Source organism: Chrysemys picta, chromosome 1, assembly GCF_011386835.1.
Source record: "Chrysemys picta bellii isolate R12L10 chromosome 1, ASM1138683v2, whole genome shotgun sequence".
NCBI classification, from domain to species: domain Eukaryota; kingdom Metazoa; phylum Chordata; order Testudines; family Emydidae; genus Chrysemys; species Chrysemys picta.
Window position 1 is genome coordinate 110,286,818 of NC_088791.1, and position 25,021 is coordinate 110,311,838.

The 25,021-nt window shown below is 49.0% G+C and overlaps 1 protein-coding gene across 1 annotated transcript in view; it reads right to left on the reverse strand.

The window, feature by feature from the left end:
- Window positions 1-25,021, reverse strand: part of LOC135981046 (sodium- and chloride-dependent betaine transporter-like) — an 89,594-nt gene that overhangs the window by 26,659 nt on the left and 37,914 nt on the right. Inside the window, exons 2-8 of the mRNA XM_065582158.1 lie at window positions 23,162-23,887; window positions 14,576-21,626; window positions 13,804-13,938; window positions 12,913-13,053; window positions 9,957-10,044; window positions 7,567-7,699; window positions 1,610-1,744 (exon numbers count right to left, since the gene is read on the reverse strand). Coding sequence (XP_065438230.1) covers window positions 1,610-1,744; window positions 7,567-7,699; window positions 9,957-10,044; window positions 12,913-13,053; window positions 13,804-13,938; window positions 14,576-14,882 — 939 coding nt within the window. The 5' untranslated portion in view covers window positions 14,883-21,626; window positions 23,162-23,887. The remainder of the gene's footprint in view (window positions 1-1,609; window positions 1,745-7,566; window positions 7,700-9,956; window positions 10,045-12,912; window positions 13,054-13,803; window positions 13,939-14,575; window positions 21,627-23,161; window positions 23,888-25,021) is intronic.

Genomic DNA, 25,021 nt, shown 5'->3' on the forward strand with positions numbered 1-25,021 from the left:
TAGTATCTCATCACCACCATTAACTCATCCCGGCACCCATCCAGAGCAGCAGAGTTTGTTGTTTATTTCAGCCTTCAGCCGCTGCCTCCTCCTCCACTTCACTGTATTGATAGCACTTTCTCTCACACAGTGTGATGCTAGTATACAGAACCAAAAAAGATGGGCTGCAGTGCTCAGAATCTTCTACACAGCCAGGGAAGGATATTAGCAGCAAGTTAACAGCCAGGAAGGAACACCTTGTCCAGTATCCTTGCTGTCCCCTAAACGGTGCCCAGCAGGCTTCCAAGTGGCTGCAAATTGGCAGGCCTTCAAATATAGGCAGCCAGCCACTGCTGTTTTGAGTTAATGGAGATCCCTCATGGATTCAGACCTACAGATTCACCCAGGAACCTTCCCCCTCTTGTCACTCCTACCCCCATTATAATCAAGGTCCAACCTAATCCACAGCAAACTGGACTCAAATTCTGCAGCAAGGTGTCTGGCTCCTGCAGCTCTCCCATGTGGCAGACCAGAAATTTAATATCAACTTCATTTAGATTAGAAAATGGAGGTTTTTAATGAATTAACTGAACATGAAAGAACACGCAACCCGTGTTGTTTATTTTCATATTAAAATTCCATTTAATTTAGGCTCTCTCCATGTTTTCAACATGTCACCGATTTTTGTGTTGACAAGACATAACTGCATCTGAAAGTCATCGGGGGAAGCTGGAGGTGTTAGCAACTGGGTAGGGAGCAGTTGGGCCTTTTGCCATCTGGGAAGATGCGGGAGACAGTTTGAGATGTGGGAAAAACACATTAGCTGATTGCTTCTGCTACAATAATCAGCAGTGAAATAATTAACGTTTAGATACTCTCCGTTAGGTCTCAGAATTAACACCCCATTGGGATGCATGGAACAATAGTTTGGAGATCTGCAAACTCAGGGAACTAACACTGATGCAAGTTACAGAGTTTCAAGCTTTTCCCCCGATACAGATAAGGGCTAGAAACAATGTTTTTTAAATTAAAGCCGAGATTCTGGAGCACAATTCTGCAAGAAGGTGCTGATTTCACAGCAAATGCCAGAAATGCCGAATCTCAGAATAAAGGGGCTCCTGTTTACAAAAACTGACCATTTGTAGCTCCAATAGTTACCTACACACCTACTGCAGTTTGTCTTATACTAGGAAGCTCGTCTCCCTGAGGAAGCTCCAGCCTCTTCCAAGAAAAGCTCAAGCTGGGCCAGAGAGCATGAAGCGAGAGGGTTTTTTTCTCCTTTTGTTCAACATCATTTCACTTAAGGCTCAACAAAACCATCTGTCGTACACTGAATATTTCATAGATGCTTCTGCATTTGCCAAGCCCCTAAATGGCAATGACCTAACACATCCATATGTTTAAAATACCCTGACAAAAAGGCTATATTTGTGCTGGGCTGAGATTCCCCCATCAACCCTTTTAAAGAGGCCTCAGTATTTTGTCGGTCTCTTAGGGGAGGGAAGTCCAACCTGATCTAGATAGCAGCCAATTAAGGCCTGATCCTGCGAGGTGCTGAACCCCTGCTTTTCCCATCACCACTTTGTTGGAGTCTCTCCACACCTCACAGTATCAGGCTGTATTCACTCGCCTGTGGGTCTGCAAGCCTAGAAATGTCTGGCTTCAGGTAGAACATGATCCCCTCAGCAGCACCAGGCAGGGTGACCCCTCGAATCAGCAAGACAAAAAGCATCAAGTAGGGAAATGTGGCAGTGAAGTAAACAACCTGGAAGCAGAGAGAAGGATAAAAAGGGGATGTTGTCACGCTACAGATTATACATCCAAAGCAAATCCCCTAACTCTATTATTAACAACACCTGAGTCTTTAAATCCCCAAAGCCTCTGTTTTCACTGAATTCTAATTAAAGGTCATGAAAATATTTCTATTCACGGCCAAGATTTCCAAAAGTGAGCAGTGAATTTGAGGGGGACAAGGCAGCAATTTCATTGGTCTACAATTTTTGAAAAGTCGTCTGCTTCAGAGATAAAATGTGCTATTTATTATGTATTTTGATGTGCTGAATTCAAATATGACAATTAAAACAACTGATTGGCTTCTGTTTCTAAGATATTTAAGTTTTTACATTTTATGTCTATGTATATTGTGTAGATAGAGTTTTAATCATAAATTGTAAACCTAGGTCTTTTCATGTCTTTATGGTTGCTTTACATGATAATATTTCACCTGTCCTGTTTATGTAACACTTTAAAAATCAGCAAAAGGGTTATATAAATAAAATTTATTATGAAACAAAAGGCAAAAAACTATTATGTACATAGTTTAGTCCTATTCAGTGTCTACTTGGCGCTTCTTGGCTTGTCTCTTGTATTCATTAAATGGAGCATCTCTTGTCACTGTCCAGCAATAGTCTGCAAGCACTGATGGTCTCCATTTGCCCTGATAGGGTTTCTCCATTGTTGCAATGTTCTGGTGAAATCGCTCGCGGTGCTCGTTGCTCACTGCTCCGCAGTTCGGTGGAAAAAAATCTAGATGAGAGTGCAAAAAATGTATCTTTAGTGTCATGTTGCAACCAAGGCTTTTGTATGCCTTGAGGAGGTTTTCCACCAACAACCTGTAGTTGTCTGCCTTGTTGTTTCCGAGAAAATTTATTGCCACTAACTGGAAGGCTTTCCATGCCGTCTTTTCCTTGCTACGCAGTGCATGGTCAAATGCATCATCTTGAAGAAGTTCACGAATCTGAGGACCAACAAAGACACCTTCCTTTGTCTTAGCTTCACTTAAGCTTGGAAATTTTCCACGGAGGTACTTGAAAGCTGCTTGTGTTTTGTCAATGACCTTGACAAAGTTCTTCATCACACCCAGCTTGATGTGTAAGGGTGGTAACAAAATCTTCCTTGATTCAACAAGTGGTGGATGCTGAACACTTTTCCTCCCAGGCTCCAATGATTGTCGGAGTGGCCAATCTTTCTTGATGTAGTGGGAATCTCTTGCACGACTATCCCATTCGCAGAGAAAACAGCAGTACTTTGTGTATCCAGTCTGCAGACCAAGCAAGAGAGCAACAACCTTCAAATCGCCGCAAAGCCGCCACTGATGTTGGTCATAGTTTATGCACCTCAAAAGTTGTTTCATGTTGTCATAGGTTTCCTTCATATGGACTGCATGACCAACTGGAATTGATGGCAAAACATTGCCATTATGCAGTAAAACAGCTTTAAGACTCGTCTTCGATGAATCAATGAACAGTCTCCACTCATCTGGATCGTGAACAATGTTGAGGGCTGCCATCACATCATCGATGTTGTTGCAGGCTACAAGATCACCTTCCGTGAAGAAGAATGGGACAAGATCCTTTTGACGGTCACGGAACATGGAAACCATAACATCACCTGCCAGGAGATTCCACTGTTGTAGTCTGGAGCCCAATAGCTCTGCCTTACTCTTGGGTAGTTCCAAATCCCTGACAAAGGATTCAGTTCACCTTGTGTTATGAGGTGTGGTTCAGAGGAGGAGGATGGGAGAAAATGTGGGTCCTGTGACATTGATGGTTCAGGACCAGAAGTTTCACCCTCTTCCTTTTCCTCGTCTGACTCAAGTGAGAATGATTCTGGTGCATCAGGAACCGTCAGTCCTTCTCCATGGGGTACTGGGCGTATAGCTGATGGAATGTTTGGATAATACACAGTCCACTTTTTCTTCTTTGACACACCTTTCCCAACTGGAGGCACCATGCAGAAGTAACAATTGCTGGTATGATCTATTGGCTCTCTCCAAATCATTGGCACTGCAAAAGGCATAGATTTCCTTTTCCTGTTCAACCACTGGCGAAGATTTGTTGCACAAGTGTTGCAGCATATGTGTGGGGCCCACCTCTTGTCCTGATCGTCAATTTTGCAGCCAAAATAAAGGTGATAGGCTTTCTTAACCATAGTGGTTATACTGCGCTTTTGTGATACAAAAGTCACTTCACCACAAACATAGCAGAAGTTATCTGCACTGTTCACACAAGTACGAGGCATCTCTGCTCACTTTGGCTAAACAGAAATGTGTCCCTTTGCAAAATCAAACACTGACAAATAAGAGAGCATGACACCGTATGATTTCTAGAGCTGATATAGGGTAATTTGTTCTGCAGAGTGATGTAAGCTTTGTTATGATTGCATCATCCATGAGTAATAGGAATAACATGATGCAATTCATATCATGTATGACGCAATACCAGCTTCAGATTACATCATTCATTGTTTTGCCTGTCCAAACCCAGTCATAGATTTATTCATAGATCCAGTCAAAGATGTATTTTAGTCATTTCTGGTTTAAATTGAGATCCCTTCCCTTTATAACTCACTTATCCTCTGCCATTCCCAAGTCAAGGGTCATATATACGGACCCAATAGCATATCTTGAAAACTAGAGCCAATCAACAATTTTAAGCATCATTTTCATTCTCAGTGACCCAGAATTAGTAAAGTTTGACTTATTATAGATTTATTATAGAAGCATTTTGGCTGTAGAGCAGTGTTTTCAAAGCGTGATTGCTGACCACATGGAAAAATTTAGCCTCCTTAAAGCATCTCAACTTTAATCTGAGAGCCCCCAAAATCTTGACATATTTTTGAAAGCCTTGACCACAGTTTTGTAAAGCCCTCCTGTCCTCTCTTTTGTGTGGGAAATGAAATGCATTGGTTTAGGGAACGGTTTGAGCAGAATGAATCATTCGTCAAGCCCCTTTTTCTGCTTATGGAATTGAATATCAGTGAGCAAGCTGCAATTTCCCTAAATGTATTCATTATTCAGATTCATTCAAATAATATCCTTTTGAATTTTTGTTCACACTATGGATTGATTGCAAATATTCAAACGTCAAACTGTGTTATTGACTGTGATTGGTCAAATAACTCAGATGGTATTGTTTCTGTTCCCTGATTGGAGGAGCACACAAGCATGACACTGAAATTGGTCTCTGAAATTCACATTTTGTGAACATTTATGCTATAAACCAGATTTATTCGAAGTATGAGGAAAGTAAACACAAAAGGAACACAAATGTGGCCAAAGTGAACTGGTTTTAAAAAACTACTCATTCAGACTTTTCATATGAATTATTCTCCCAGCTCTAGTATCTGGTACCAGGCCTTTAAGTATTGACTATTAAAAATTAACTTTCAGTCAAGAGTTGACTACAAAGTTCTGTAGATGATCTCTGGAAATAATCTTACACCACTGCAAATATTAAACCAAGATATGTACTTCTTAAGAGATTCTGTGAACTCTGTACTGCTTGTTCATAATATGTCAAAGCACAACTTTTTCTGGCAGTAAGAAACAGAGCAAACAGTTAAATTACGTGACAGCATCCCATCAGATTATTAGATTTTAAGGCAGAAAGGACCATTATGATCATCTACTCTGACCTCCTGGGTAGCACAGGCCATAGAATTTCACACAGCAATTTCTGCATTAAGCCCATAACTTCTAACTGGGCTAGAACATTTATTGTAGAAAAATATCTAGGCTTGATTTAAAGACTTGGAATGATGGAGAATCCACATTCCTAGGTAAATTGCTCCAATGGTTAATTACTCTCACTGTTAAACATTTGCACCTTATTTCTAGCCTGAATTGGTCAAACTTCAGCTGCCAACTGTGGGACTTTGCTAGATTAAGGAGCAATCTACTGTCAGAAATATTCTGCCCATGTAAATACTTATGACTGATTAAGTCACCTCTTAACATTCTCTTTGTTAAGATAAATAGATTGAACTTTCTTTAGTCTCTCACTGTCAGTAATTATGGTTGGAAAATTTTGATCAAACTATTTTTTCCCATCAAAATATGCAGATTTGTCAAAACCAAAATTTTTAATGGAAAAGGGTCAGTTTCCACAAATTGGTACTCAAAATGTTTTGTATATAAAGTTTTAAAATTGCCAACATGTCAAATTCTGGGTTACCAGTTCAAAACAATTTTAGGTTTAGAAAACTAAATTAACGGAAGTAAAAAAAAAAAAGTTGAAATCTTATAATAGAAATGAAACATTGCAAAATTATTTAAACTAGACGTTTCAATTCACCCAAATTGATTTTTTTTTATTTTCAGTTTGTGAAAATTTTTAATATTTTGACCTTTTGTCCTGATTCAGGATGGGAAAAGTTTTTTGAAATCTCAAAAGTTTCCACAGGACAGGAAAACCGTTTCCAGGTTGGCTTTAACCGTAAAACAGATTTTCCAGGCATCAGGTCTATCTTGTATCTCTTCTGAAACCTTTCCAATTTTTCAACATCATTTTAAAGTATCTTTTTAAATCCGCATGTTTACACTTCAGTATTTGATTGTTTTCTGAAGTGCAAAGAGAGAAGAGTGGGGAGGAGACATGGATTTGAATTGAGTCCCCTGTGTCTCCACACATATGCAGCAAGCAGGAGAGAGCAACTCAGTACATTTCCATTAAAGGCGAAGAGTCTTGCAGGCTCCACACATTCCCATCTGAGAGTTGAGCCAAGGAACACAGTGGTAAAAAGGTTGTAAATATGGGAGATGAAGACAGCCCTGTGGACTCAGCAGCATATTGACGCAGAACTAAAGGGATGTGTCTACTGTGAAGGATGCGTCCCAATACCTGTACCAGGAAAAGGTGAGAGTGATGGGAGCTTCATGGATGGAGAGAGAGCAAATAGTGGGAAACGTCTTTTATGGAAGAAGGGGATTGAAGAAACTGGCCACTCACCCCTCAGCGATTGTCACAGGTCCTCTAGAAATGTGCAAGACCAACCCTGAGTAGTATAACCCACCCTCACCGCTGCTCAGGGGGTTATACTTCAGCCCTGCACCATTGAAGCCTGAGTGGCTTCTTTAAGCCTCCCATGTGAAATATGTTATGCTCATCCAATCCAGGAATAGAAACAATAACCTGTGACTTATACAATCACAACCAGCCAGCCCAGCTGAAATTTTCAGTATCGAGTGTGGAATGCTCACAGCAGCGCCCTGTTTGTGAGCAATTCATTGAGTTAAAGAAAAAAGACAGAAAACCCCCAAACTGAGCAATTACAAATAATGAGGAAGTGGGAGGTAACCGCAATGAACCCCCAAGGAGATTATTTCTAGTGGGGTAGTCACTCTGCTCTGGTGTTTAATTATTATTGGTGACTGGAGATTTGACATTAAAACAGGTTAATGGTGCAAAAGCCACCAGACCACTTGGGAACTGTGCATCAGCAGCAACTGGATGATTGTGTGTTGCTAATGGTGAAGCAGCGTCTTTCACCAGGTTTCCCTGTTACAGTGGACCATGCTGGACTAGGACTTCACCATTTCTTCTAAGATCTTTCCCTTGTCTCCCCTCTGATTGACTGACTTTCTTTGCTCTTCTCATAATGGACTAAATTCAGACCCAGCCTAAGCAGCTGTGACTTCAATGCAGTTGCTCTCACCCATGCCAATCAGAGTATGGCCCTATGTCTTGTGTGTTCCCTGCCTCCTTTCTTCTCTCTCTGTATCCTGGAGAAGGCTAAGAAGAGGGGGAAAGAGATATAATGGCAGTTAGGAGGAGGTTTAGGGACTAAGGGGACAGAGTTTGCTCTTACTTTGCCTGTGGACTTGACTCCTTTCCAGATGCAGAAGTAGCAGATGACCCAGGCGAGCAGGAGGCAGAGAGCCAGCTCCCAGCGCACAGTGCCCAGATTGTGAATACCGTCTGTGAGCCCCAGGGCTCGCTTCCTGCCAGTGCAGGAGGAGAGAGAAAGGTTAACATCCCAGACTTGACTCTTCCAGCAGCCCCCCGCCCAGAGTTTTCATACACATCCCATAGCACAGCTACCCAATCTCCCCCATCACTCCTTCCAATAACACTAGCCCTGACAGCAGTACAGTATTCTTGGTCACCACAATGCCTTAGGTGTCTTTGGGATCCCCTCGCAGCCTGGCCCCTGCAGTTCCACCTCACCCTTTAGTCAGCCTGGGCTCTCCAACTCTCCCAAAGCCCTCAATAGCCCCACTGCAGCCCCCAACCATTCACAGCAGTTACTCACGATCTCACATCACTGCCATCCCTTTGGCTGCCTCGCAGTCCACACTCCATCAGCAGCCTCTCCTGCAGCCCCCTGGTATCATCCATGGCTCCTAATCACCTGCTGGCTACTTTCTTTCCTCCAACCAACCCATGTTCTATGGCTCTCTCCAGGAACTCTTATGGTTATGGCCCTCACTCATCCCTACAGTTTCCCCTCAGCACCCAGGGTCCCTAAGGCTATGTCTACACGATGAGCAGGGGAGCGGGGTGATTCCCACTTCACCCAGCCATACTCGCCCTCACACTCACCTGAGTTAGCACACTGACAATAGCAGTGTAGTCGTGGTAGCATGGGCAGGGGTTGCTTGTGCTAGCAGCCCCCACTATCTACCCATGGCGTTCAGGAGGGTTGTACTCAGGGCATCTAGCACGGTGCTGTCTCTGCCCATGCTACCATGGCTACACTACTATTTCTACTATTTTACACACGCTAGCTCAGATGAGAGCTGACTTCAGTATATCTAGAAGAGCTGGGACCACAAAGTCATAGTGTAGACATAGCGTAACAGGGACCATGTGAGAACTGACCTAATATCTATGACAACTCTATGTCCTCCCGGCCAAACACCCCCTCACCCCCGAACTCTAGGGGCTCCCTTGTAGCCAGCAACATTGTACTGAAATCACAATGGTTTTTGTAGCTATTGGTGGATGGTCTCAGGGCACAGGAGCCTGACACTGAAGTTCCAACTCTTCCTCTGGCTCATCCTGTGGCATTCGACAAGTCACTTCACCAATTGGGAAGCTGAGACACAGCAAAGAAAAACCCGCAGCTGGCCCGTGCCAGCTGACCCAGGCTCGTGGGGGTTGGGCTGTGGGGCTGTTTCACTGCAATGTAGATTCCTGAGCTCAGGCTGGAGCCCAGAATCAGGGACCCTCCCACCCAGCAGGGTTCTAGAACCCAGGCTCCAGCCCAAGCCTGGACGTCTACACAGCAATGAAACAGCCCCACAAGCCCGAGTCGCCTGGCAGAGGCCAGCCGTGAGTGTCTAGTTGCTGTGTAGACATACCCAGACAGGCTAAGTGGGATAATGGATACTGATCACCTTTGCAAAGTACTTTGAAAGAGATGGATGAAAACGTGCTATTGTGATTGAGCCCCTGATTCCCACTTGCTTCCCGTGATTTCCCTAGATTGGGAGGGGGCACGGCTGTGAGTGCGAGTCCTTAGAATTACAACTCCCATATTGTTCACGCCCCCTGAGGGCCAGTGCTGGATGATTCCCTACAGTGTATTCTGCAGCATTTCTCCTTTCAGTTTGCCCTCTGGGTGTTTTCACGGGGTGCATTAGGTACCCAGCAGTAAAGAATCACAGAAAAAGTTGCTTTCCTCTAACACTGAACAAGGAACTCAATTAGAATAAGGGGAAAAGCTACTTTGTCTCTTCCTGCTTCACCACAGAGCATCTTTGCAGAATCTCTTCCAGCCCCCTCCCACCTGGCCTCCTGCTCTAGATAAATCATCACACTTGGTGTGCGTACATGCGTGCCCGCTGGGTGTCTGTCAGGGCAGCCCTGCCAACATGTGTTTAGGCCCTGTGTATCCACAACCTGAGGGTGCTGAGTGCATCTGCCATGTCAGAAAGAATGTGCCCATGTGCGTACATGCATGTGTTCTCGGTAAGGGTCAATGTCTGACCTCTGGGGCTGTGTGGTGCATGGGGTGAGACAGCGTGTGTCTTGGGAGTGCCCATGGATTTCTGTCAGTCAGTGTGCCCAGTCAGTATGCAAGTTTGCATGTGCAGTGAGTGTGCTCATGTGCCCCATGATGTGCGATGTGCCATAGGTCTGGGCTCCAAGATGTGGCACTTGCACATCTTTTTTGGCCTTACAGAGACTCCATTTGGAGTATTCACATTGCTGTGACAGCTTGAGGAGAGAAGAGTGTGAAACCGGGGTACGTACTCCCAGAACTCAGTTACTGAGGAGGTGGCATTAGCAGGCGCTGTCCAGTTCTCCACGTTAGAGTGATTCAGAAAGTCTACGCAGCGATCTACAAAGGAGGAAGCAAGTCAGTGAGCCCAGAGAATTCTCATGTTTCTTAGCCTTTGTGCTTCCTCCCGCCTCCTCCCTGTTCACTGCAGCTGCACAAACACACTTCACGCTGCCCTGTAAAACATCACTCTCCCCCGACCCCTGCCAGAATCCTAGTCCAGGAACAGCCAGAGGGATGGGGGAAGTGGAGGCTCCCTACTGAATAGAACCCAGATGGCTGTGGAATGCAGGGTACTGTGGGGCAGCGACTACGGTTACCCAGGCTGGGAAGTTACTGAATGTTAAGAGATAGCTCAGAGAGGAATTTCCCTGGCTTTCCCCACAAATAAAGCTCTGCTTCTGGAGCTGCAGGAGTTGGATCTCCCTTTGGGGAAGGCAGTGACCCCTGTCAGGGGTATGGCCAGGGAAGGACTGTGAGTCGACTGAACATGGAGAGGGGAACTTTCATAGATCCACAGATTCCACAGCCAGAAGGGACCACTGCGACCAGCCAGTCTGGCCTCCTGGATGACACAGGCCATAGACCTTCCCCAAAATAATCCCCAGAGCAAATCTTTCTGAAAAACATCCAACCTTGATTTGAGACTTTAAGAGTTCTGCCAGGAAAGCTTCTTTTACTCAGGGAATGAGAAGGGGGGGGGGGGGACGGGAGAGGGTGAGCTATATTGGAAAAAGCACAATTTTGAAAGTATAAGCTGTAACCACACGAGACGTGCTTTGCCTGTACAGTACACTGGTGCAGCTATCCCGACAGTGCACTCCTAGCAGAGACCTGGCCTGAGACAGCCAAAGACTCAAACAGTTCTCTGCTGTGACAGAGGCTGGCCCAGATGCTTGAGGGTCTGAGGTGCAGTGAGTGGGTTGTGCTGTACCTCGTCACACTAGATAAGGGCAATGCCAGCTCCAGTGAAAAGCTCCTTCCATGGCTTAGAGTGGAGTGAGGACTCCAGACTAAAGCTGGTCTGAAAATGGGCTTTTTTTGCTGCTGAAAATTTTGAATTTCCCGTGAAAAATGTTTCTGAATCAAACATTTTGATTCAGAAATGCTGCCATAGAGTTGTAGTTTGGATGTCGTATGCTCCCGCTATGAGCTGAGTTCCCTGGTCAGACTACCTAGCCCATGATGCACCATGGTCTCTCCTCATGGTGTCAGGAGGCTGTTGCATCCTGACCATGGTGGATCATGGGAGAAGTAGTCTAGCTGGGGAGCCCAGCCCATATCGAAGAATGGACACATGAGCAGAGCTGGATTTCCCATTAGGCACAGTAGGCATGTGACTAGGGGCATCTAAAAATTCAATTTTTGCCGGGTCCCAGCAGGGGTGGGGCAGAGTCAGCTGAGCGAGAGATGGCCCCATGCAGCCCTGCTGGATCGCTCCTCGCTCAGCCCAGCAGACACAGTCACCTCCCAGTGGGACTGATGAGTGCAGTCAGGGGGCAGAGCAAGTTTCTGGTGGGGTTGTGGAGAGGCTTTGGGTGGTGGGGGGTTGTGGAGGGCGCTGGGCAGTGGGGGGGCGGGTGGGAGATATGTTTGTGTTGGGACAGTGCGGGGTCTGTGGTCAGGGCCGGCTCCAGGCACCAGCGCAGCAAGCACGTGCTTGGGGCGGCTAAGGGAAAGGGGCGGCACGTCCAGCTCTTCGGCGGCAATTTGGCAGTGGGTCCCTCGGTCCCACTCAGAGGGAAGGACCTGCCACCGAAGTGCCCCCAAAGAAGAAAGCGGCGCGGTGGAGCTGCTGCCCAAGTGCCGCCATTCTCGATCGCGGCTTCTTTTTTTTTCCACCGCTTGGGGCGGCAAAAACCCTGGAGCCGGCCCTGTCTGTGGTGGAGGGGGTTGGGTGGCGGGATGCCTAAAAGTTAAAAGTGGCAGTACCCCCACTGCCCGCAATGGTTAGGTGCTCCAAGCCACTGTGGGGGTACCCCACAGTTCCCGTCTCTGCCAGGCAGCGGGGATCCCTGGAGCTCCCGGCCAGGGGCGGATAAGGAGTTTGTGGGGCTCTGGTCCAGAGCAAGTGGGGGACAATCCCCACCCCTTACACCTGCAGTCCCTCCCACCCCCACTCCTGCACTCCTGCTGGGGAAATGGGGTCAGAGCACAGGGGCTTGCTCCGCCTCCCCCCTCACTCTGCTACTCATGCTGGGGAGAGGGGTCAGGGTGCGGGGGGCTTCTCTCGCTCCCCATCAAGAGCGCCGGGTGGGTGGGGGGAGTGGGACAAGCCCCCACGCCCTGACCCCACTCCCGGGCAGGAGCACCGGGGTGGGAAGTGGAATAGGTCAGGGCACCTGTTGGCCCAGTGGCTAATCTGCTACAGCTCCCAGCTGCTGCGGGTGGTTGGGGATCACTCCACACCTCCTAGGTGCTGCCTGGCAACGGGGGCCCCGGATCCGAGCTGCCACAAATGGTGGGGGGACCCTGCTGCTCCTGGCTGCCATGGGGGGAGGCCCCCACTGATCCCAGACTCCGTAGGCAGTGGGGGGCCCCGGAGCGCCAAGTCACAGGTGGCAGGAGACTCTGGAACTCCGAGCCCCTGCGGGCGGGGGTGGGGAGCTCGGAGCCAGAGGGCCCCGCAGCTGCCCAGACACCAGGGAAGGTGTGCGGACTCTGCCTAGGGGCATGCAAGGTGTAAATCCAGCCCTGCACATGAGGAAACCAACAACACCCATTTGGCCCACAACTGCATTTTGAAATCAAAATATTTTAGTTTTCAGCTGAATATTTCAATGAAAATTCAAAATTTTCCACATAAAGCAAACAGTGCAAAGAAAAATGTGTTTAATCAAATACCCAATTTTCTGTCAAAAAGCAGTTTTGATGGAAAGTTTTCAAACCCAGATCCTCTTTCCAGAAGCAGACTAGCTGAAGTTGTACCTGAGTTCCAAGGATTATTACAGGTGGCCCAGGGAAGCACAGCAGTAAAGGAGCTGAACAGGTAGAAGATAGCCCAAGATAGGATGACGATGTAGTAGATATTCAGATAGGAGTCGATGACTTGTGAGGCGTATCCAATTCCTAAGAGGGAAAGTGACAGGGGATAGGAAATGGACCCCCAGGCGAGCCCCAAATATATCAGACTTTAGCTTCAAATAGTGCTATAGGCCACATCCCACTGGAGCTGCGGGCAGGGCAGATTAATGAGCATTTGGTTCACCAAAGAATCCTGTAAGACTCAGGTTGAGGGTGGGAGATCCAGATGTGGTTCATCATGGTGGAGAAATCAGAAATAAAAAGGGTTTTCACTGCTAACTACATCCCACGCCCAAAGAATGGGGCCAGAGCAAAAGCACAGGGTCAGGAATCTCCATCCTTATTGGTTTTTAAAGCTCAGCTTGACAAAGCCCTGGCTGGGATGATTTAGTTGTGGTTGGTCCTGCTTTGAGCAGGGGCTTGAACTAGATGACCTCCTGAGGTCTCTTCCAACCCTAATCTTCTATGATTCTAGGAGGTACCTTCTAATCCTGGCTCTGCCAATATCAGCAAATGCTAATCTGAGCAAATCACTTAATCATTCTGTGTCTCAGTTTCCACCTCTGTAAAATGGGGATCATAAAACTTCAGGATAGTTGTGAGGTTAATTCTCTGCGGTTTTAAAGTAGAGCTGTCCAGAAAACAAGAATTCCATTTCACAAAAAAGTCCAGATTTTATCATTTGTTTTTGTTCTGCTTCAGAACAAGAACTAGATCTTTTGAAACTTTTCACACAAAAACCCATGAGACCCAGAAATTCCATCGTGGACCCGAGAAACCCATTCATTGACTCACCTTCAAAGAGAGGGCAGATCTTCCTCCAGGCAGTGACCACTCCCTGGCTGGTGTACTGTCCTAGTGCTGTCTCCAGGAAGAACATTGGGATCCCACAGGTGAAGGCGAAGATGAGGTAGGGGATAAAGAAGGCACCTGCAGAGAGAGAGAGAGAGAGAGTGGGTAGCAAATGGAGGAATCTTTACTACTCAACATTATCATAATCACCCATTACCAGCTACACTAACAAGCGAGATGTACCATCAAGGCTCAGGTAAACACCCTTGAATGTAAATGTCTATCTGAACTAAATGGACCCGGTGGGCCTGCAAAACTGTGCAGATCTTGCCAGGGCCGCCCAGAGGATTCGGGGGCCTGGGGCAAAGCAATTTCGGGGGCCCCTTCCATAAAAAAAAGTTGCAATACTATAGAATACTATATTCTTGTGGGGGCCCCTGCGGGGCCCAGGGCTTGGGGCAAATTGCCCCTCTGGGCGGCCCTGGATCTTGCAAGTGAACAGCCTCTCGGCTTTCTTCTGCTTGTCCTGGAAATACCACAAGCACCCCTGTCCTCATGCTATTTCAGCACTGCCGCGTCTGGTCCTGGCCAGAATCTGGAAGAGCAGAATGGCAAGAAGACAAAAAAAGACACAGAAAATAAACGTTGACTATACTTTTCAGCCCTTAAAACCAGTTTGAGCAAAGGTTTGGGAAGGTAAGAGGAAATCTTATTGTGTCCAAACTGGGTCCTCCTGGGCCAACATTTCACACAGACTGAGCTTTTATGGACTTACCACCTCCATTTTTGTAACAGATATAAGGGAATCTCCAGACGTTGCCCAGGCCGATGATCTTCCCAGCCATGGAGAGCATAAACTCCATTTTATTATTCCACTGGTTTCTTGGCTGCATTTCTGGCTTCTCCTTTTCGAGCAGCACCATGCCCCCATGGGGCTCAGCATCCACAGCTGCTTTACTTTCCAAGGGCCAGCAGAGCACGGGAAACTGGGAGGGAAAATAGAACACAGACTGTAAGAAGCTGTTACAGGACACACAGGTGAAATGAGCCTGGAAGGGACTCAGCCACCCAACTGGACACATTCGTATTGTTGTGGCAGAAGCCTCAGCTCAGGGCAATTCCCAGCGTAGTCCAGGGAAACTCCATCTGAGAACTAGCTGCACCATGGAAGGGCTGTTTCTTAAAAGATGGAAGCAAATTGATTCATCAGCTGAAACGGAATCCTGGCCCCACCTTCATCACCACCTCCCTTTGACTAGACCCACCTCATCCCCATCCTCTTATTCCCAATAGCCTCCCTGTCGTTGATGACAAAACCTTTTTAAAATGTCCGGATATAATTTTATGACCAATAATTCCAGGAAAGGGAAAAGCAATCAAAGTAAATGCTGCGGGGAGATACATTGATCAAAACATCTATGGTGATCAGGAAGAATTCCCTCAGAGTGCGCAATATTGTACAATTGACCAGGTGAATTACAGGGTGTTTGCCTTCCTCTCGAGTAACATATCTGATACTGGCCACTGTCAGAGGCAGGATAGTGAATTTCATGGATCAAGTGTCTAAACAAGTATGGAAAATCCTATTGTCCTATTTCCAGACATTGCCAGGAGTCCTGAATTACTATTTTTGACCCACTAGCCAACAAAGCTTTTTACATCATAGCATGTCATGGGAGCAGAATGTAAACACACTCCTTTGACCTAAGTCTCCCTCAATAACAAGAGAAAAAAATGATTACCTACCTTTCATAACTGTTGTTCTTCAAGATGTGTTGCTCATGTCCATCCCATTCTAGGTGTGCATGTGCCCATGTGCGCGGACGTCAGCGATTTTTGCCTTAGCGGTACCTGTAGAGCCCGGGAGGGGATTTGGGGAAGGAGTCCAATGGGGGATGGAATGGGGGCGGGGCAGGGGTGGACTCAGGACGGGGCCGGAGGCGGCCGAGCACCCACCGGCGATAGGAAAAGTGGCACCTATGCGTCTAGGGCGGCTCCAATGTTATAATAACCAAGAAAGAGACCTTCCAGGAGAGAAGCAGGAGGGGGCAGGAAGCCAAGAGTTCGAAGATGGGGGCACATGAGCCTGGACAGCACAAGATTCAGGTCCCAAGGGGGGAACCGGGTCTCGTACATGCGGGTAAAGGCGCTACAACCCCTTCAGGAAGCTCCCCGTCATGGGATGGGTGAAGACTGACCCGCCTCGAAGCAGAGGGTGGAAAGCCAAAATGGTCGCCAAGTGTACCTTGATCGAAGTAGCGACAGTCTCTGGTGCAGTAAATAGTCCAGGATGTCCTGCAGTGGGGCCTCATCTGCACGAATGTGTTGGTCCATGGCCCAACACGTGAACCGCTTCCACTTTGCCACATATTTAGCCCTGGTGGATAGTTTTCTGCTGCCCAGCAAGACCTGCTGGACACCAGCGGAACACCTCCATTCATCCACACTTAGCCATGCAGCAGCCAAGCCATCAAGTGCAGCGACTCCAGGTTTGGGTGCAGCAGGTTGCCGTAGTTCTGTGAAGCAGATCCGGTCGAAGATGTCCGACAGAGAGCCCTTGTCCCTGCCCTGCACAGAACAGAACACGTGGCACTTCCAGTTCTGTCTGAATGTGAACAGGTCCACCTGGAGAGTCTCCCACCTGCAGAAGATCAGACTGACCACCTCTGGATGAAGCGACCATTCGTGGCGAGACAAGAAGGTCCTGCTGAGGTGATCTGCCAGGAAGTTCTTGGCTCCAGGCAGGTGGGTGGCTACCAGATGAATGGCATGTCGCAGACAAGTTCCAAAGGCTGAGAGCTTCCTGACAAAGGGCCGAAGACCTGGCTCCGCCCTGCCTGTAGTACATTGCGGCTGTATTGTCCGTCAGGATCTGCATCACCCTGCCCTTCAGGTAGGGCAAGAATGCCTGGCAGGCCAGGCAAACCACTTTCAGCTCCCTGATGCTGATATGAAGGACTAGATCGCTGTGAAGCCAGCGGCCCTGGGTGCTGAGCTCACCCAGATGGGCTCCCCAGCTCAGGTCTGACGTGTCTGAAACCAAGGTAAGCGACGGAGATGGGGACACAAAGGGAACCCTCTGCAACACCAACTCCTGATCCAGCCACCAGTCCAAGGACGAAAGGACATGGCTCGGCACCATGACCACTTGGTCCAGGGCGTGTGTGCTGGGAATATAGAGTGAGGCCAGCCATGCCTGCAGAGGTTGTAGATGAAGATGGGCGTGGTGGACCATGCATGTGCACATGCCCATGTCCATGTGGCCCATCAGTTTCAGGCACATGTGGGCTGTGGTAAGCGGATGGCTCTAAATGTGGGCAATCAAGTCCAACATGGTCTGGAAGCATACCTCTGGAAGGAAGGACCTGGCTCGCGTGGACTCGAGAACTGCTCCGATAAACAATATGTGTTGGACTGGCATTAACATGGACTTTTCTATGTTTATTAACAAGCCCAGATCGTCGGAGATGGATCGCACCAGGTCGAGGCTCCATTGGACCTACCCCAGAGACCTGCCCTTGATGAGCCAGTTGTCGAGATACAGGAAGATCTGAACCCCCTGAAGTCTCAGGTAAGCTGCTACCGGCACCACACATTTCAGGAACACCCGGAGGGCTAAGGACAGGCCAAAGGGTAACACCATGAACTGGAAGTAACACCGGCCACTATGAAGCGCGGGAAGTGCCTGTGGCCTGGGAATATGGAGACATGAAAGTAAGCGTCCTTTAAGTCGAGAGCGGCATACCAGTCCCCCGGATCCAGGGAGGGGATGATGGAGGCCAGGGAGCCCATACGGAACTTCAACTTCTTGAAAGACTTGTTGAGGCCACACAGGTCCAGGATGGGCCCGAGGCCTACTTTGACCTTCGGGATTAGGAAGTAGCGGAAGTAGAATCATCTTCCGTCCATGTCCCGAGGAACTCCTCCACAGCCCCCAAGCCTAGGAGCTTCTCTACTTCCTGAATGAGGAGTTGCTTGTGAGAAGGGTCCCGGAAGAGGGACGAGAAAATGGGGGGGGGGCGCGCGGGAAGGGAGGGCGGCCATGAACTGCAGGGTATTGCCCCGAGTCACTATGTCCAGGACCCAGAGATCCAATGAAACCCGTGACCAGACCAAGCGGTAGTGGTAAAGGCAGTTGAGGAAAAGGCACAGGAGGGCGGGGATCTGGGACCCCAAGCGCCCACTGGTCATCGATGCTGCAGCATTGGCAGGAAGTGACAGGTCATGGTCTGAGCCCCCTGCTGAGTGAGCTCCTGTGACAAGACGATCCCAAGGATGGGTTCTGAGTGTGTCACGGGCTTTCTCAAAGGGCAGAACGTAGCCAAGGCCCAAAGAGAAATGCTACAGTTGAGAAACAGCTGAGGAAAGGCCTGGACCCTAATCCCTGAATAAGGACCCTAGATCTCCCACCAAACCTTTCCAAATATTTGCCCCTGCTATCCGCCCAGCTCCCCCCTCCCAACCCTTCTGCTGTATTATCCCACTTCTTGCCAGGTATCCGTTTCATTATAGTTCTTCTCTACAGCAGGGATTTTTTTTCTCACTGCCTTCAGCTGCCGTTTGCCGAGGACGATTGGGGCGACGGGGTGATATCAGTTGGGAGAGTGCTTTCTTTCCAGTGAGACCAGCTGGTTGCCTCCTCCCTTTCCCCAGGGAACACTCACAGTCAGAATGGCAAATGGGTGAGGAAAAGTCGACTGAACACTGTTGGAAACCAGAGTCCGTCCCTTCCTTCCTGGTCCCGTGGGTGCAGAGCGCTTTCAGCTCCCATCAAGTTCAACAAGACTTTAGGCTGCTCGGTACCCAGCAGCACTGGGCCCACATGGCCCCAGCCCAGATTTATTTTACTGCTCTTTAGTTCATCTTGGACAGGTAGCTGTTCCCTCTTCTCTGCTAAAATGCCCTCTTTGCTGCCAGATCCCAGAGGTTTGCACCCCTGCTATAGGCCATCACCACACCAGGAGGTCTCTGGGACTCACACTCACATACCAGAAGAGAAACCTACCTCATGGAGCTTCTAGCTCAAGGTCCTTAACGATGGCTGCGACCCTCAGAGCAGCTCAAGGGAACTCCGGGCCAGAGGAGCACATACTGGAAAGCCCTGGCTCTGACAGGAGAGCTTTGAGCCCCTCCTGCCACATGGCCTCCTCCCTATGACTTGCCCCATACAGTTTCTCATTACCAATATTGACAAGTTGCTAATGAGCTTTGAGCTCACATCTGATCAAATCAACGCTCATCATGTCGGGGGGCTCGGACTCCGCTGGAAAAACACATGTTCTATGGAAGTAGCCTGGAGAGAAAAGGATTCAAGGACATGGACAAATGGGATGGGGGTGGGGAGGGAGAGCAAGCCAGGGCTCATCGTTCTAACAGGCAGGGAGCAGGCAGGTCCATGATAAGAATGGGGGTGGGTGAATGGGATGCAAAGAGTTCCCCAAAGACACTGGGGCTGGGGCAGTCCCGTTGGGCTCGCTGTAGCATAGCCGGAGAGGAGGTGGGGGTGAGGTCAACAATGCAGGCACTGTAGCTAGTGCTGGCTCTAGGCACTTGCATGCCCCATGGTTGGAGTGGTGCTCTCCAGGTCCCAGGGGCCCTCAGAGGATGTGGCGCACAAGGTGGGTGTAGTTCTCGTGGTCTTGTGGACGATGCAACGCCCAGCATGGAGCACACAAGAGGGCAGTTCTCTGCTCAGTAGCCTTCCCCTGCTCTGGATTGTCACTCCTGTTTTCTGGCAGTGGACACATCTCGGGCTTTGGGACATAAACTGATCACTGCAGGGGTTGAGAAGGAGTGTGCCCCAATGTACAGCATTGCAGGTAGCCAATGGCATTGTTGGCTGTTGGTTTGATTTTGTATTGGGGGAGGAGAGGGAGAGAATTGCTTTTCACTGAAGCATCATGTATTGACCACTGCCAGAGGCAGGACTGGTGGATGTAAAGAACCAGTTGTCTGATATTACAAATCCAATGTTTCTCCCAGTGGGGATAGCCAGAAGTCCTGGTTTTTCCTTTTTCATCACCTGCAACAATTGGCATCTACTGGGAATGCTGGGATGTCTCTCAAAGGAATTGTAAGCAAGTGCCTCCTCCTCATTAGGGATGGTATTTTCAGAGACACAGATGCACTCAAGGGAGTGAACATATGATTCTACTCAGAAAATGCCTGTAAAAAGGACATCTTCTTACTTAGCAGAACTGCTCCTTGTGTGAATGCAGAGCTGTATGGGCTCAAATTAGTGACAAAAATACACTTAACAGCTCTTGCCCTGCAATAGACACGGCCAAAATTAACCTGGATTCGATTCTTTCTGGTGCATCGTCAACAGAATGGTTGGCTTAGTTCCAATCAGTTACACCTGTGTAAACCCACTGGAGGCAATGGGACTGGACTGGTGCTGCTGAGGACATAGCAGGGCTTTGAGACACTTTATAACTGCTGATGATACCCAAGAAGGAAAGAACTGGGCTTCGCACTAAGATCTCAGGTTGAGTTTGCAGAGCTGATAGCAAGGGGGAAAAATATTTCCCCAGGTGAGCGCAGCCCCTCTGATCTGGAGTCACTAAGACACAAACATGGAGCCCCAGGATGCTGTTTTAAGTGCTATTTTCAGAACCGAACCACACTGGAACACACACCACTACATAACTGAGAGGAGAATGTCAAAGTGTATGAGAACCTCCTTAGCGCCTCCTTCTTTAAAGGAGAGCTGTGCTAGTCCCTTTCTACTGAGCTATGTTGAAGGACAATTCATGCCCAGAAGGGCCCATCTATATAAATAAGTGTTTTATTAAATCAGATGAGAGACTACGTGGGGTCAGGGGAGTGCAGGAGAGACAACAGGCCATTCTTGGCCACTGGGCAAAGGAGACAGATGCCAGTGCCAGAGCTGATATAAGGAGCTGGCCAGGCTGAAGATAGGGAACCCTCTGCCTGCCTGTGCGGAGAATGGGAAAGGGGAGAAGAGCCCACAGATGTGCTGGTAAGGCCCGGCCTCTGCCAGCCAAATGCTAAATCTTAATGTGCAGCATTTGCTGTTGAAGCAGAAGGCTGGATCTGAGGCCCTGGCTCCCCCGCAGGGCATCTGAGGGAATGGCACTTGATCTGAGCTGAGGTAGGCCCTGAGAGGGTGAGACTCCGAGCTGTGCAGCCTGTCAGAGACTCACTGGCCCCACTCCTCCGGCTCTCTCCCCAAACACTCACAAACCAGTAGGAGTTCGCCAGGGCTTCCCGCCAGGAGTAGGCAGGTGAGCGTCATGTCTCTGCTCGCCAGCCTGGCCTCCCTTAGGGCACTGCCTGGTTCTCTCCCTGGATGCTGATCATTTCCTTTCCCCACCTGGGAGCAGCATCATGCCTCCTTACCAGCTCCTCTCCAACCACCAGCCTCACACGTAAGGAGAGAGATGGAGCGGGTATGAGGGCAAACTGCTCTGCTGACAGGCTCCTGCCAATCAGCCCATCCCAGGGTCATTCGGGGGATTAGACGCCATCTCCCTGGTTTGAGCGGCTCTAAAAGCAGTTGCCCAACCAGTCGTCCTCGTCCTTCCCTCATCGACTCTTCCTGCTTTGCCTAAGCAATTCCCTCAGCCACCTGCTCTGGCTACCCCAGACACACAACTCCTCTCCCTCTGGCATGGAGTCTCTGCATCAGTCACTCATCCACCCTCCTGGCCTCTTTATAGGGATAGGGGAAGGGTGCAGGGTGTCCCAGCCGAGCAACAGGGATACTGTCTGCTCTGTCCTGCTGGTGGTGTGATCAGAGGAGTGACATCAACTCTTCCTTTCAGCCAGGAAATGGAGATGGACCAGCACTGCAGAAAGCCAATCTAAAATGTAAGCAGTTATTTCAGAGAGGACTCTTTAAAACACAGACACACACACACACATGCACTTGAGAGTTTGCTCTACAAGACCTGCCAATAGTCCTATGTTGGTTTGGGATGGGACATACCAACCCCTTAATTAGATTGGCACTTGATAAGATTAAAGGAAAAGAATACTACACATAATGTCCTGGAGATCTCTCCTCTGTACTCCAACAAGGACTTAGAAACAACCAACAAGGAGTCTGTGTTCCCTACCGTCAAAGGAATCCATCCCAAGTTTTAGAGTGAGCCCAGTGCAGGCTGGCTCTGAACTGTGGGCGTTTAGTTAGTACAGTGTGGATACAAGCAGAGCAGAAAAGGGGAATAGTTCTTCTCTCACACTGGGATAACTCCGCTGGAATTATTCCTAGTTTGTACTGGCATAGGGGAGATCGGAATTTGGCCCCACTAGACTAGGACTCAGGACACCTGGGTTCTAGTCCCGGCTCTGCTGAGTGACTTTGAGCAAGTCACATCGTTCCCTGTACCTCGATTTCCCCATCTGTAAAATGGTGATAATAAGACTAATCCCATTTGTAAAGTGCTTGGGGACTGTAATGGTGCCCCGCTCTCCTGGTCGGAGGGAGGCCACTTAGGCTCGTCCTGTCGGGTCGGGGCCAGAGTTTGTCAGACCTGCAAGAGCTTCCCAATAGGGCTGCGTGATTAACAGTCCCTACCAGGTTTTAGCCTGGGCTTAAGAAGCTCAAGTAGGCAGCCCTGAAACACAGTCTCTAAGGGGTTGGCTTTGGCCTGGGTGGGGCTCAGGCAGCCAGCAAACAAACAGTCTCTAAGGGGCTGGCTTTAGCCTGAGTGGAGCTCAGGCTGCCAGCAAACAATCAGTCTTTAAAGGAGAGTGGTAAGCAGGGCCGGCTTTAGGCCAATTCCACCAATTCCCCCGAATCGGGCCCCGCGCCTAAGAGGGCCCCGCGCCCAGTGGCAGGGTCGCCCAGAGTGGGGGGCAAGTGACAGAGAATCCCTTTCCTGGCTAGAGGCACCTTTTTAATTTTTACTCACCTGGAGGCACTCCGGGTCTTTGCGGCACTTTGGCGGTGGGTCCTTCAGTGCCGCCGAAGACCCGGAGTGAGTGAAGGACCCACCGCCAAAGACTAGGAGCGCGGCCGGGTGAGTACAAGCCCCGCGTGGTTTTTTTATGTGGGTTTTTTTTTTTAGTCATCCCTGTCGGGGCCCTGTCGAAACTGTTCGAATTGGGCCCCGCACTTCCTAAAGCCGGCCCTGGTGGTAAGGGAGCTCCGGTCCTGGGCTAGAGCCTCCTTGCACCGTGTAGGGGGTCAAACACCCGGGGTTGGGTGGCAGGGGGATGCGGGCGCACCCTACTCCACCGCCTCCCAGCCCAGGGCCCTGCCAGGGGCAGGATTGGCTGCACCTGTGTCGGCGGGGATCCAGCCACAACAAGCCGACTGAGCCACGCCGGGCTCCACAGCCAGCTGCTCCGTGGCTGCCCCTGGGCTACTTTCTGCCTCTCCGGTGTTTGGTACCTGCGGCCTCCAGGCCTCTTCCGGCTCTTCAGGGTAAACCGCAGCAGGTACTCCGGGCCAATTGTCGACCACGTCTGGGGATCGGGAACAGCCACGCACCTGTTCCTCTTGGGGCCTCTGGAGAACAGGCCGAGCGTCCTCCTCCGGAGCAGGCTCTCCCACAACTGAACTGTAGGGCCGGCCTTTTATACTTCCGGACCCGCCCCGGTCCTTCCGACGAGGGGGGCAGGGTGATCTAAGCCCCGCCCTCCAAGGGGCGTGTAATAGTGCCTCGCTCTCCTGCTCGGAGGGAGGCCACTCAGCCTCACTACAGGGACTTAGGGCTGAAAAGCTTGATGTAAGAGCTAGCTGCTGTTATTACCTTTGAATCTCATCACTTATACACCTTGCTGTCGAGTCTCAGTGTCTTGATTTAAGGAGATCTCTAGTCGCCTGGGAGGTGATACTGTGCTAGGTAGGCAAGGTTTACTTCCATGGGCAAAACCAGGTTGGAAGAGAAGTGGCCAATGGTGGCAGTTCACAGTGTGTGCAAATAGCATGTTTGGTGGGAAGCCTGTACCCAGCCCCTAATCCTCCAGCTCTCAAATCAAAAATTAACATAAAGCCAGTTCTGCAGCGAGGCTTCAGGCTCACCGACTTCATGAATACTCCATTCGTTGGGACAGTTCATTGCAGTTCCCTCTGGGTCTTCAGATCCCTCCTCAAGACCCATCTCTGACATGACCCCTGCAACAATGAAATCAGATAGTCAGTGGTGGCTGTCATGAGGGGCAGATGGGAATAGCCTCCATTGACTTTATCTAGTTATAATAATGTCCAGAAAGCAAATGTATCCAGGCATATATAAACTGTATGTATTTATTGGCCCCCTCTCTCCTGACCCATGTCACTTGCCCTCTCAAGCCCTAGTTCAGCAAGGTATTTAAGCATGTGTCTAACTTTAAGCACACAGGTAGTCCAACTGAAGTCAATGTGAGTATTCACATGTTTCAAGGTAGGCAGGTGCTTAAGTACCTTGGAGAACTGAGGCTGTAGATTGTAAACGCTTTGGGGCATGGCCTACGTCTTTCTATGTATTTGTACAGCTCCTTGCACAGTCCTGATTGGGGCCTCTAGGTGCTACCGCAATATAAATATTAAATAACGGTAACAGAAATGGCAATGACATGTGCGCTGTGCAAATTTCATGCGAGAGGCAGTCCCTTTATTGGGAACGGCACAGGCATCTGCCCAAGTGATATTCTTCACAGATGTGCAGAGAAAGCAGAGCACAAAGCAGCTGCTCTTGCTGAAGGAATGAGAAAGGAGCTTGAGAGGAACACCTGTGTTATAACAAAAATTAACACACTGTGGATGTCCAGGACACTGGATTCCAGGGCAGCAAGGACTCTCCACAACATGGTGTCAAACTGGGTAAATCTATATTGTCCAACCCAAAGGAAAGTGGATCGAGAAGAGAAGAGGGCAGGGGAGGAATGTGCCGTGCCTGGTTCTGACTAGGCCAGCACCAATAATACAGAATGCATTTGGGAACATACCTGAGAGTAAGACTTGAGAATTTACTTTGATGGATGGCTTTTGGAACCCCTTTATTGGTTGCCTTCCACAGACATTCATGTGAGTGAATTTTCATTCACTAAGGCACTTGCCAAAAGTGTTTCAAATACTTATGCAAGCGTGTATTTGCAACAGACATGCTCAGGTAGCCACCTGCAAAGCTCTTTGAGGATTGGGAAGTTACCCAACCAGGGAGCAATAACATACCACATGACCTGGGTGAACAATCACACACTGCAGAGAGCAAGTTATGAATAAATCGACATTCGATGCAGTAATAATGGTAAAAGAGTTTGTGAGCAA